The sequence below is a fragment of the Cornus florida genome, unplaced genomic scaffold (genome assembly GCF_030987335.1).
Source record: "Cornus florida cultivar Cherokee Brave unplaced genomic scaffold, ASM3098733v1 CherokeeBrave_3.0.0_Hap2_Chr04, whole genome shotgun sequence".
NCBI classification, from domain to species: domain Eukaryota; kingdom Viridiplantae; phylum Streptophyta; class Magnoliopsida; order Cornales; family Cornaceae; genus Cornus; species Cornus florida.
In genome coordinates this window covers 73,425,472-73,438,410 of record NW_026775574.1, presented here as the reverse complement: position 1 = coordinate 73,438,410, position 12,939 = coordinate 73,425,472, and the positions used below count along the sequence as shown (strand labels likewise).

Genomic DNA, 12,939 nt, shown 5'->3' with positions numbered 1-12,939 from the left:
TTAATTTTTTCTTCCAAATCTTTGCGCTTACGCAAATAAACATATTTTACGAATAATGCCATTAATATAATGTAAAATGTTTCAAACTTAAAATATATGTTACATCTTAACTTGTACCATATATCATATATTATTTTTATATGACTTGTATCAATAAAAATTTAAAATAAATTCAATATCAAACAAATATGTTTTAGAATGACATAACAACGTAAAATATGTTAAATTTATGAATTATATGTCAATCTAAAATATATTTGTTTGATATTGAATTTAATTCATGTTTTTACTGATACAAGTCACATAAAAAAAATATATATTACATGTTATAAGTAAGTTAAGATAGTTACATATAATTTAGGTTTGAAACATATTACGTTTAATTCTTGATGTTATTTGTAAAATATGTTTATTTGTATAGGTGCAAATATTTGGAAGAAATAAATTAATCCACTCATTCATGAAGAACACTCGAATTCTATTATTCAACCTAGAAAGAAAATATTACTCCGTATATTGAAAGTATTTAAAAATTTGTTTATAATTTGCTTTCAATTTATTTCATATTTTTTTTGATTCAATTTACATAAAAATAATGTATGATACATGTTACAAGTAAGTTAAAATGTTACATATAATTTAGATTTGAAACATATTACGTTTAATTTATGATATTATTCGTAAAATATGTTTATTTGTATAGGTGTAAAGATTGGGAAGAAAGAAATTAATTCATAAATTTATTCAAAAAATTTAAATGGTCTTCTTGAGATATTTGATTTCATAAACATGTCAAATAAATAATTCTTTTCATATATGTTTTAGAAATTAAATCTAAATTTATTAGTCTTTGTAAGAAAAAATAATTAAAATGCCACACATCAAAAGATTCAATAATTTAAGTAGAAGAGAAATTTCAAAAAAATTTAAAATAAAAAAATAATTTAAGTGGAAGAGACACATCGTTAAATAGCTCTAAAGCTACATTTAGTTTGAAAAGGCCCTCACAAATAGCTTTATCATACAAACCTTCCATTTTTTATTTTTATTTTTTAATTAATCAAGAGTTTAAATATTGTTTAAATTGAATTACTGAAAAAATTATATAATTTGTGTTATATTGCTATTCATATAGTACGTACTAAACAAAGAAGTTAATGGAGAAATTTAATGCCCAACTTGAGGAGACTTATTACCAATTGGAATCAGCCCAACAATCAACATTCACAGCTTTACTATTTACCATGAAATAAGCCATTTTGGGCCAAAACTCATCTTTTAGGACCTTGCTTTTGCCTTTCTTTTAGTGCATAGGAAGACTGTCTATTTTTTTGTTATGTATTTAGAGGTTGAACCGGACTTGAATTTAGCTGATTTTTGCAAGTTTTCTTATTTTTCACACCAAAATTTGAAAGTTTTTCAGATTCGACCATACGTTGGTCATGCATAGACTCATACTATATTGGTCATGCAAGTAATTGACTTGTCTTTCAAGTTAAATTAGGTTTTCAAAATTCTATAAAAACATGTTTTCTCACTTAAGGGTTTCACGGCTTTTTGCATACAAAATTCTGATTTAATTCAGAGCCATCTTTGTGAGATTTTTCAGTATTTTTCATTGAGAGCATACACACCATACACACGAGTGATTTATGATGTTATTCTTATTCTGATCGGAGTACAAATTTGAAGATGTCATCTATATCGATCAGAGAAAGTTTCATTCATTACCAAACGTTGAAAAAAAAAAATTATGTTGACACCTTATTTTTCTAGAAAAATCTGAAGTATTATCAAAGAATGACAAGGGAAGACAACATGAAATTTGATTAAGATCGGTGGTGAAGTCTAAGTTGATGAGGTCGCCGTAAGACAAAATTAAAAGCACAATCAATTATGGTTTTTCTTGTTATAAGTTTTTTTATTTTTGACATTATTTATTAATGTATACAGTCATAACAAATGAACACCTACAACATCTATTTTTCCAAATTATCATATTAGATGTTACTCACTCCCCGCATACTCAACAACAAACATGATTAATTTTTATATTAGTAGGGAGTATAATACAACTTACCAATTTGATAGTCACCAATATGTTGTGGTTGTCTCTCTTTAAGTTCATCCATTAACCTTGTTATTACTGTCTCTAATTCCTTTGTCACTGCATCTACTTTTTGTTCAAGCCTTTCAGTCTCATTATCCATTGAACCTAGTTCGAAAAGGGCAGGACAATAATCAGCGCCATAAAAATAAAGAATTCAGATATCTTGATGCTTTTGTTGTCTCGGTTTCTGTTATCCTGCACCATTCTTATTATCAAGTCCTCTAACTAAATATAATTCTCAAGAAATGATATTAGATACTAATCACACAACGATGTCCAATAACAAAAATGATTACTTTATCCTAATACGACCAAGTATAGAACTTACCAGTAAAATCATCAATGGAATGAACTTCTGCATATATTTGGTCAATTTCATCCAAAAGTGACTTTTTTTTCATGTTCAGTGCATATACCTTTGCTTGAACCATTACAATCTCTTCACGTGCAATCTCTTCATGTGGTGCCAAGGGCCACCCTTTCCGTAGTAAAGGAAGAATCTGAAAAGCAACCAAAAATTAAAGAGTTTGGCTCTTGCTAGCACATTGTTAATGTAACTAAAACAAAATTTGCATAGACACATGAAAACCATCATTTGAAGTATGAATGTAATATTGCAGATGTTAATGTAAATTTCTTGTTTCAAAGTATTTTTTCTTATAAAAAAAAATAAAAAAAAATAAAAAATAAAAAACAAATTGTAGAAGTGTTTGACAATTTAATCATGAAAAAGCCTACCACGAAAAAATTTGCAAAAGAAAAAAAAATTGTTAGAACCAAATCTTTTTAGGATTAGGATTTTGAAAAGAAATGAAAATGAAATGAAATCTCATTTATGCATTAGGAATTTAGAAACTAAAAGAGGGGCACAGTTTGTGCAAAGTCTACTAAATATGGGTAAAAATTTCACCTATCATGTAATTCAATTAATTTTCATTAGATTTTAAAATAATATTTATTAATATGATAAATTCCATTTATGCAAAGAACAAAACTAGAGTACAAGAAATCATATGAAATGAAATAGTATAAGCAACATAGTGGCAATTCTCGCAATAGTGGCAATTCTCGCAATAATAAGTTGGCTCTAGCAACTCTCTCATTTTCTCACAAAGGCCAATTGGTCATAGTAATATTCAGAGTCAAAGTAATGGTCTGAATGATTTTTGATGAAAGTAAAAGTGAAGGTGAGACAATGTCGGTGATTGCTGTGTTTAAATGTATGCGGTAACATTGAAAAGCAACACAACTTAAGACTGAAATCGCATGGCACACAATGGAAAAACGGGAAACCCTTAAAAATTTCACAACTGTTGCAATTAACTGAGCTATCCATTTTTCTTTTTGTAAATGTAGGGTCGTTGAAGATAGCAAGAGGGTGGTGGTGAAGTTCAAATTTGAGAGTGGACTAGGTTAGCGAAGCACATGTGACATCCATATCAAATGCCACACAAGTACTTAAAGCCCAAAACAGAACATTTACATGCCTTGCATTCGTAATTGACAGAGGACTTTTTGTAATTGAGCTCGAGAGGATGTGGCCTTGAAGACAAACATAGACTGTACCCTCGATGCAGAGCCCACAGGCAGAACATGAAAAACTAAAAATCCCTTCGGTATTATCACATGGAATCAAATCATGCGGGTGGGTGAATGGTGCCTGAACAACATGGTGGTTTTCTAAACTTTGATCATCATAGTTTTCTATTATGGCTTTGGGCATTAGAGATACGCACCTTACCTCCAAACAAAATTCTGGCCACTTACAGCAGTAGAAGAAGCGGTCCTTAGAAACCCCACAGGCTTTGCAAATATGAGAAGGATAATAAGAATATTCGAGAGTGAAAGTATGATGAGGGTGAAAGTGATGTGTGATCTGCTGTGGGAGTTGTATACATGATTCATCCATGATATCATGTCAATCAAAATTATATCTTTTGCTTTGTTGATATGATTTCCGTGTGAGATTATAATTGTTATCCTTTCAGCTTTGGCTTAGTCACAGAATTGGACATATTGTATAATCAATGCATAATCAACGAATTATTGCTAATTTTCAAATACAATATAGATAAATTCTATTTTAAAATCATCCAAATGCAGTTGCTCCAAACACAATCTTGGGTATGCTTAAAAAAAAAAAAAAGGAGTACAAGAAATCAAATCAAATCAAATAGTAAGCTGTCTAGGTATCATATAATAGTTGAGAATTGGAACATACCTCATGGAACACGCAACCAGTATGAGCAACATAGTGGCAATCCTCGCAATAATAAGTTGGCTCTTTTAGCTCTCTCATTTGCTCACAAACGTCACAGTAATATTCAGAGTTAAAGTCATCGTCTGAATGGTCTTTAATAAAAGAATATGTGAGGGTGAGAGAATGTCGGTGATTGCTGTGTTTAAACGTGTACGGTAATATTAAAAGACAGCACAACTTAAAACTGAAATCGCATAGCACACAACGGAAGAACGGGAAACCCTTAAAATTTCGACAACTGTTGCAATAAACTAAGCTATCCGCTTTTCTTTTTGTAAATGTAGGGTCATTGAAGATAGCAAGTGGGTGCTTGTGAAATTCAAATTTGAGAGTGGAGTAGGTTAGCGAAGCACATGTGACATCCATCTCAAAGTCGCACTCGCGACACAAGTACTTGAAGCCCAAAACAGAACATTTACATGCCTTGCATTGGTAATTGACGGAGGAATTTTTATAATCGAGCACGAGAGGATGTGATGGATGAAAAGGGTGTTCGATCTGCAGTGGCAATTCAGCGCATGATTTGTGCAGTAAAAAATTGCATCGAAGACAAACATAGATTGTACCCTCGATGAAGAGCCCACAGGCGGAACATGAAAAACTAAAAATCCCTTTGGTATTATCACATGGAATCAAATCATGCGGGTGGGTGAATGGTGCCTGAACAACCTGCTGGTTTTCTAAACTTTGATCATCATAGTTTTCTATTATGGCTTTTGGCATTAGAGAAGCGCACCTTACGTCCAGACCAAAGTAACACCCAGAACAGCTGTAGCAGAAGCGATCCTTAGAAACCCCACAGGCTTTGCAACTAATATAAGAACGTGTGTAAGTGAGAGAGTAATCAGGGTGCAAGTGATGTGTGATCTGCTGTGGGAGTTGTATACATGATTCATCCATGATAGCTTGGCAATCTAAACAAACATAGATAGTGCCCTTGATGTGTTGGTTGCACACAGAGCACAAAAAATCAAGCTGCTTGTTCTTCCTATAACAAGGAATCAGAGGATGAGGGTGCGTCGTTTGTTGCTCACTTGCCTTGTACTAGTTGGTGGTGGTGGTGGGCATCAGCGTAGCGCAATTAACGTGCAGGTCAAATTTATGAACACGTGATTTGCATTCAGAACAATGGAAAATGAAGCCGTCACATCTCATGCTGCAAGCAGAGCAGTAAGCTGGTTGATCAGGAGGAGATTGACCATGAGGATCCCTAGATTCTTCGTGTTTATAAGGTGATTGAACGAGAAGAGTGAGGGGATGTTCCGTGTGAAAGGGGTGTCGTATCTCTGGCGCCAATCCAATACATGATTTGCAAACGTAATGTTTGCATTTGTAGCCTGTGCAACCATAGAAATCACCCGAGATTTTGTATTCGCAACCATTGCAAGTCATTTGATTCCCTTCTTTACGTTTCTGTTGGTCGAGTGTCAACCAATGCCTATGGCTGAAATGGTCGATCACCTCCTCCATCTCTGTTTCTTTGATTCGAAGAGAATTGAGTAGTAATTAGACTGGAAAGCCCACTCTGAACAGACCACTACTAAGCTGAAGCCCAATTGCAATTGGAGACGGTACAGTAATCTAAAGTATTATGGATAAGGCAACTATGTGCTGTCACTTTTTTATTGGGCACTGCTCAGTAATCTAACCAGGACGTCGTATAACTTAAGGGAAAAATATATAATTTTATTTTTCTGTCAACATTTGGTTCACAGAGTGCCTTTGAGGCCCGGTTTGGTAATATTTCCATAAGCTTGATCTACCAAATGTGCACAAAATGTAGATACTAGTTAAAGTATTTTGCCATGCTTAATCATATAGTTAGAGTAGTGTGGTCATCTTATTTAATAAATTTCTAGAAACTAGACTCACTAGTCCCAAGTGAATAATTTTGAAATTTGATTTTCTCAAAACTAAAAATACATAAAAAAAAAAAAAATGAAATAATAGATAAAAACATAATCATTTTTTTAGAGTATTAAGAAAATAAACATTAATTAAATTAAGGGTGAATTTCAAGCGGAAAGAGAAACGTAGTGTGATTAAATTTCATAATCTAGCAAAAAAAATAAAATATTCAGTCAAATAAGATGGATTTCATGATTTGTTTCCCTCACTAAAGCTTCCTTAAAATTTTAATTTCTATTTTTGAAAAATTACTGGAACCCATAGTTACATTCACCGATTTTTGTTTCAAGTGATTGTTCTTCATCTTCACTGTCAAAGGAAAGAGAGCCTTTCTAAATTGCTTGTCGTCTTTCTTGAATTATTGGTCCTTTTTATTACTGTTTATTTTTACTTTTTTAATTGATTGTTTTTCATCAGAGGAAAGAGAGCCTTTCTAAATTGCTTGTAATCTGTCTTGAATTATTGGTCCTTTTTTTTTTTTTTTTTAGTTGACCGGAGTATTTGGAGCACCCAAAGTTATCTTATATTTTTGTTTCAAGTGATTGTTCTTCATCTGCACTGTCTGATGAAAGAGAGCCTTTCTAAATTGCTTATGGTAGAATTATTGATCCTTTTTATTATTATTATTATTTTTTATATATTTTTAATTGATTGGACTATATGAAGCACGGAAGTTGACTTATATTTTTGTTTTTGTGTTTTTTTTGTTTTGAGTGATTGGACTTAGTCTGCAATGTGAGAGAAATGAGAGAGACTTTCTTGAATTATTGGTCCTTTTATTATTATTATTATTTTTTTCACATTTTTAATTAGGAGCACGAAAGTTGACTTATATTTTTGGTTTTGTGTTTTTGTTTTTAGTGATTGGACTTAGTCTGCAATGCGAGAGGAATTAGAGAGACTTTCTTGAATTATTGGTCTTTTTTTATTATTTTTTTTATATTTTTAATTGATTAGACTATTTAGAGCACAAGTTGACGTATATTTTTGTTTTTGTATTTATTTTTGTTTTGTGTGGTTGGACTTAGTCTGCAATGTGAGAGGAAAGAGAGAGACTTTTATTGCTTTTCTACTTATCGAATTAATGTTTTTTAAAGGTTTAGTAAATTATTGTTCCCTCTTTTCATTATTGGTCCTTTTTAATTATTGTCCTTTCTTGAATTATTGGTTCTGTTCAATTATTGTTCCTTATTAAATTATCGAATTAATTATTGTTGTTTCTTAAATTATTGGTCCTTTTATTGTTTTTTTTAAAACATTTTTAATTGATTGGACTATTTGGAAGGCCCAAAGTTGTCTTATATATATATATATATATATATATATATTTTGAGTGATTGGACTTGGTCTGCAATGTGAGAGGATAGATTTCATTTTTGTGGCTCTAGACATACTAATACAAGGAAGACACGTGTAGTCGTACACCCTTTAGATTATTAAATATATATAATATAAAAAATACATTTCATTCCTTGGAAAGTAGGTAATCCCTCACACATAGTGGACCACGTGGCAACCAAATGTCAAAAAAGACTGATGTTTTTGTTTCCATTGTACATTTTGTGTTGTAGAAAAGAGTGGGCTGCTCCTCTGAGTTTGAATATTTTGCGCCATAACCAAGTGCAGTCCCATTGAACCCAAAAACATCTTTTTTTTTTTTTTTTTTTTTGGAATTTTAAAGCGACTGAAATAAATAATATAAAGTAGGAATTTACAAAGTGGGCCATTAGGCCATGCCCAAGAAAACAAGCCCAAGAGAGCGAACAAGAGAGAAACCCAACCCAGAAACTAATGACCTCCACTAACAGTTTTAAGAAATTGTTAAAGGAGGGTGTTAGTGAGCAAATCCGGTGACTAAGCAAGGAGCGGAACTCCGGCAAGAGCTAGTCCGGAGGCCTTGGAGGGGGGCGACAGTGAGAAGGGGACATGTTCCAATCGGTGAGGATCCTTCTGGACACTGAGCATTCTTTAAGAAATCTCAATTTCAGAATTGAAATCACAGTATTACAAATTTTCTGGAGGACTATCCACTGTGTGGAGTGTTTCTGCTTGAAAACCCTTTCGTTCCTTTCCGCCCAAGTAGACATTCTTAGACAAAAGTCTAGAATGATATGGTTGAAGCTAGGAGATTGTAATTCCTGTTACTTCCACAAAAGCTTTTCATCCAGAAACAACAAGAACAAAATTATCTCACTTACTCTGGAGGATGGTCAAGTCATCAAAGACACGGATACAATTATTCAAGTGGTGGTTGCACATTTCCAAAGTCTGCTTGTTTGCTCTCCACTATCAACTCATCATACATCAGATTTGTAGCAGTTTTTCACCAAACAAGTTCCCCATCGTTTTCTCTCCTATTTGGAAGAAATCCCCTCTCATTTGGACATTCAAAGTTGCATGTTCCAGCTTCACAGAGACAAAGCTCCTGGCCCTGATGGCTATAATGCATCCTTCTTCCACAAAGCTTGGCACATAGTTGGAAGATCTATCCTCTTTGCAATTTCAGAATTTTTCAGGAATAGAAAGTTACTGTCTGAGGCCAACAGCACCTACATCTCTCTAGTCCCAAAATGCCAAAATCCCTCATCCATCCATGATTATAGACCAATTTCCTGTTGCAACACAGTTTACAAATGCATTGCTAAGCTCTTGGCAACTAAGCTGCAGGCCACTCTACCACATATAATTAACCCTTCACAAGCAGCTTTCAACAAAGGGAGGAAAATCAGTGATCTAATACTCTTGGCACATGAGCTTCTCAGGGGTTATCACAAGGATTTTTCACCTGCCAGATGCGCAATCAAGATTGATCTCAGGAAAGCTTTTGATTTTGATGGGATTTCATCATCTAATGTCTTACACTACTCAACTTTCCACAAAAATTCATCCAGCTCATACAGGCTTGCATTTCCTCACCCTCTTTCACCATTGATATTAATGGTGAATTTCATGGTTTCTTCAAAGGGAGGAGAGGGCTCAGACAAGGTGATCCTATATCCCCTTTTCTATTTGTCATTGTTATGAATACCTTGTCATCAATCATTAACAACTATGTAGAGAGAGCCACTGCTTTCAAGTACCACTGGAGATGTGGAGCTCATAAAATCACCCATTTATCTTATGCTGATGACTTACTTCTACTTTGCCATGGTGACATTACTTCTGTATCAATACTTAAATGTGCCACAGACCACTTTTATTCTATGTCTGGCCTATAAATCAACCTCACAAAAAGCACAGTCTTCTACTCAGGCATTGATCCTCATACAGAGCTATTAATATCAGATCTACTTGGTATTGGGGTTGGCTTTCTCCCAGTCAAATACTTAGGGGTGCCCTTGATCATAACCAGTCTCAAAGTTTCACATTGTAGCATTTTCATTGAAAAAATTACACACAGAATCTCTCATTGGACTTCTAGGTCACTATCATATGCAACTTGTTAAGGCAGTCCTTGTGTCCACTCAAATTTACTGGAGTGGAATTTTCATTCTCCCAAAGGCTGTTATTAATGAACTTAATAAGATTTTCAGGTCCTTCCTATGGTCAGGGCCAGAAATGAAAGCAAGTGGAGCTAAGGTGAGGTGGAGTAAGGTCTGCAAGCCCAAGGAATTGGGGGGTTTAGGCATTCCAAATCTTGAACTCTCTAATAAAGCTGGAATCTTGAGACTCATATGGGAGCTGCACTTTGATAACACTGATAGGTTATGGATCAAATGGTGTAAAACTCACCTAATCAGATCAAGAAATTTCTGGACTATAAGGATTCCATCTCTATGCTCATGGAGCTGGAGGAAAATTTTACAACTTAGACACCATGCAAGAATGTTAATCAAGCATAATATTGGTAATGGTAGAGATACTTACTTCTGGTGGGACAATTGGGCACCTGGTGGCCCTCTTTGTTCTAGATTCCTAATTGCATTACTCATAGATGCTGGAATAAGTGAGGATAGCACAGTGGACAAGTTCTTAACTTCCTCATCATGGTCCTTCCCACCTTCATTCATTGCTGCCGTCCTTGAGCTCCTCCTTCTTCACCAGCCATGTCTTTCAAGGTCTGATACAAAGCACTGGACTGCATCTTCCTCAGGTTAATTCCACTTGAAGCACACATCATTATTCTTGGCTCCTCGCTCTGATCCTATTCCGTGGTTTAGCCTTGTTTGGCACTCCCCTACAATCCCTCGCATGAAGTTTAATTTATGGTTGGCAGTGCAAGGTAGGCTCCCAACATTAGATTGCAAATCTATGGCAAAGCACCACAATCTGTGTTCTCTCTGCCACAATAGCCGTGAATCACACGATCATTTGTTCATCAACTGCTGTTTCATATCCCCAATTTGGAGGTTTTTTAAGATCAAATGCAAGTTCAACACTTCAATCACAGATTGGAAAACCTTAATTGAACCCACAAGCTTGATTGATCTGTGAAAGGGATACCAAATGTGCACAAAATGTCGATAGTATGAGGGATATTTTGCAATCCTTAATCATATAGTTAAAGTTGTCTGGTCAGATTATTTGATAAATTTCTAGAGACTAGGCTCACAAGTAGGGATGGTAAAATAGGTCAGAAACTATCAACTTGTCCATATCCATCCGCTTTTTAATATTTTTGGGTGAATCATATTTAAAATGGGTCAAAAATTGATTTGGTAATTTTTAACCACTTAATTTGAGGGTCACGATGGATTGAATATGGTTACCCATATTTGACCTATATATCACTCAGCACATAATAGACACACAACACACATCTATTATATATTGCACTCAACTCATTACTCTCTCTAAAATTCACTCACTCACGATGAGGGCTGCAAGTTGGGATAGCCCAACCCAGCCCAGTCCCAACCCAACCTCAACCTAAAATTGGGTTAGGTAGGGCCAACCCGACTATTTTGGGCTGGTTTCACAGGTCAAATTTTATTTTTTTATTTTTTTTATTTTTTCCCCCAAATATGCAAATTACATTTTTCTTTTTCATGTTTGTAAACATCAAAATTTTAAAGAAAATTTTATTTTTAAAATATCAATATTTTGGGCGAGTCGGTCAGGTTTCACGGTTTTTATTTTTTATTTTTTATTTTTACAAATATACAAATTACATTTTCTTTTTCCAAGTTTGTAAATATCAAAATTTTTCTTTTTTAAACATCAATATTTTGGACGGGTCGCTCGGGTTTCACAATCAATTATTATTATTATTATTATTTTCAAATATGCAAATTACATTTTCCTTTTCCATGTTTGTAAATATCAACATTTTTAATAAAATTTTATTTTTAAAACATCAATATTTTGGGCGGGTTTCACGGGTTATTTTTATTTTTATTTTTTTTTTCAAATATGCAAATTACATTTCCTTTTCCATGTTAGTAAATATCAAAGTTTTTAAGAAAATTTTATTTTTAAAACATCAATATTTTGGGCTGGTCGTTCGGGTTTCACGAGCCAATTTTTATTTCTTATTACAAATATACAAATTACATTTTCCTTTTCCAAGTTTGTAAACATCAAATTTTTTATTTTTTAAACATCAATATTTTTGGCGGGTCGATCGGGTTTCACGAGTCATTTTTTTTTTTTTTTTTCTTTCAAATATGCAAATTACATTTTCATTTTTCATGTTTGTAAACATCAAAGTTTTTACGAAAATTTTATTTTTAAAACATCGATATTTTGGGCGGATCGGTCGGGTTTCACGGGTCAATTTTTTTTTTTTTTTTTTTCCTTCAAATATGCAAATTACATTTTCCTTTTCCTTGTTTATAAATATCAAAGTTTTTAAGAAAATTTTATTTTTAAAACATCAATATTTTGGGCGGGTCGGTTGGGTTTCACAGATCAATTTTATTTTATTTTATTTTATTTTTTTTTCAAATATGCAAATTACATTTTCCTTTTCCATGTTTGTAAACATCAAAGTTTTTAAGAAAACTTTATTTTTGAAACATCAATATTTTGGGCAGGTCGGTCGAGTTTCACGGGACAATTTTATTTTATTTTATTTATTTTTTATTTTTACAAATTACATTTTCCTTTTCCATGTTTGTAAACATCAAAATTTTTAAGAAAATTTTATTTTTTAAACATCAATATTTTGGGCAGTCAGTCGGGTTTCATGGGTCAATTATGATTATTATTATTTTTTTCAAATATGCAAAATTAGATTTTCTTTTTGCATGTTTGTAAACATCAAAATTTTTAAGGGAAAATTTTATTTTTAAAACATTAATATTTCTACTATTTCCTTCACTTCTCTCTCTAAAACGAGTCCATAAATATTACTGAGTTCAAGATTGTTTTTTTTATTTGTTATTAAATAAAATTTTAAAACCTTCCGGGAAAAAAATAATTAATAATAATAATAATAATAAGTAATGGGTCCACGGGTTATAACGGGTTGACCTTATACATTTTTTATCCTCCCATTTTTAACCCATTCTGAATGGGTTGAATATGCGTCTTGACCCGTGTTTGACCCGTTCATTTTCAACCCAACCCAAACCTGGCCCAACCCGCCCATTTGCTACCCCTACTCACAAGTCACAAGTGAATAATTTTGAAATTTGATTATCTCAAAACTAAAAATACATAAAAAAAAAAAAAATGAAATAATATATATTGTTGACCTAAAAGGTTATTCAAAGACCAT

General features: G+C 33.0%; 2 protein-coding genes across 2 annotated transcripts; one reads left to right on the top strand and one right to left on the bottom strand.

The window, feature by feature from the left end:
* Positions 1 to 1,829: 1,829 nt before the first annotated feature.
* On the bottom strand, positions 1,830 to 5,417 carry LOC132302262 (uncharacterized). The gene is made up of 3 exons (XM_059799112.1): positions 4,332 to 5,417; positions 2,439 to 2,610; positions 1,830 to 2,215 (listed from the first exon to the last, which is right to left on the bottom strand). The coding sequence occupies exons 1-3, from the start codon at positions 5,268 to 5,270 to the stop codon at positions 2,055 to 2,057; spliced, it is 1,272 nt and encodes a 423-aa protein (XP_059655095.1). The 5' UTR covers positions 5,271 to 5,417; the 3' UTR covers positions 1,830 to 2,054.
* A 3,258-nt stretch (positions 5,418 to 8,675) lies between these two features.
* On the top strand, positions 8,676 to 10,376 carry LOC132305120 (uncharacterized). The gene is made up of 2 exons (XM_059802800.1): positions 8,676 to 9,263; positions 9,726 to 10,376. Exons 1-2 carry the CDS (start codon positions 8,676 to 8,678, stop codon positions 10,374 to 10,376), a joined length of 1,239 nt encoding a protein of 412 aa, XP_059658783.1.
* Positions 10,377 to 12,939: the final 2,563 nt, after the last annotated feature.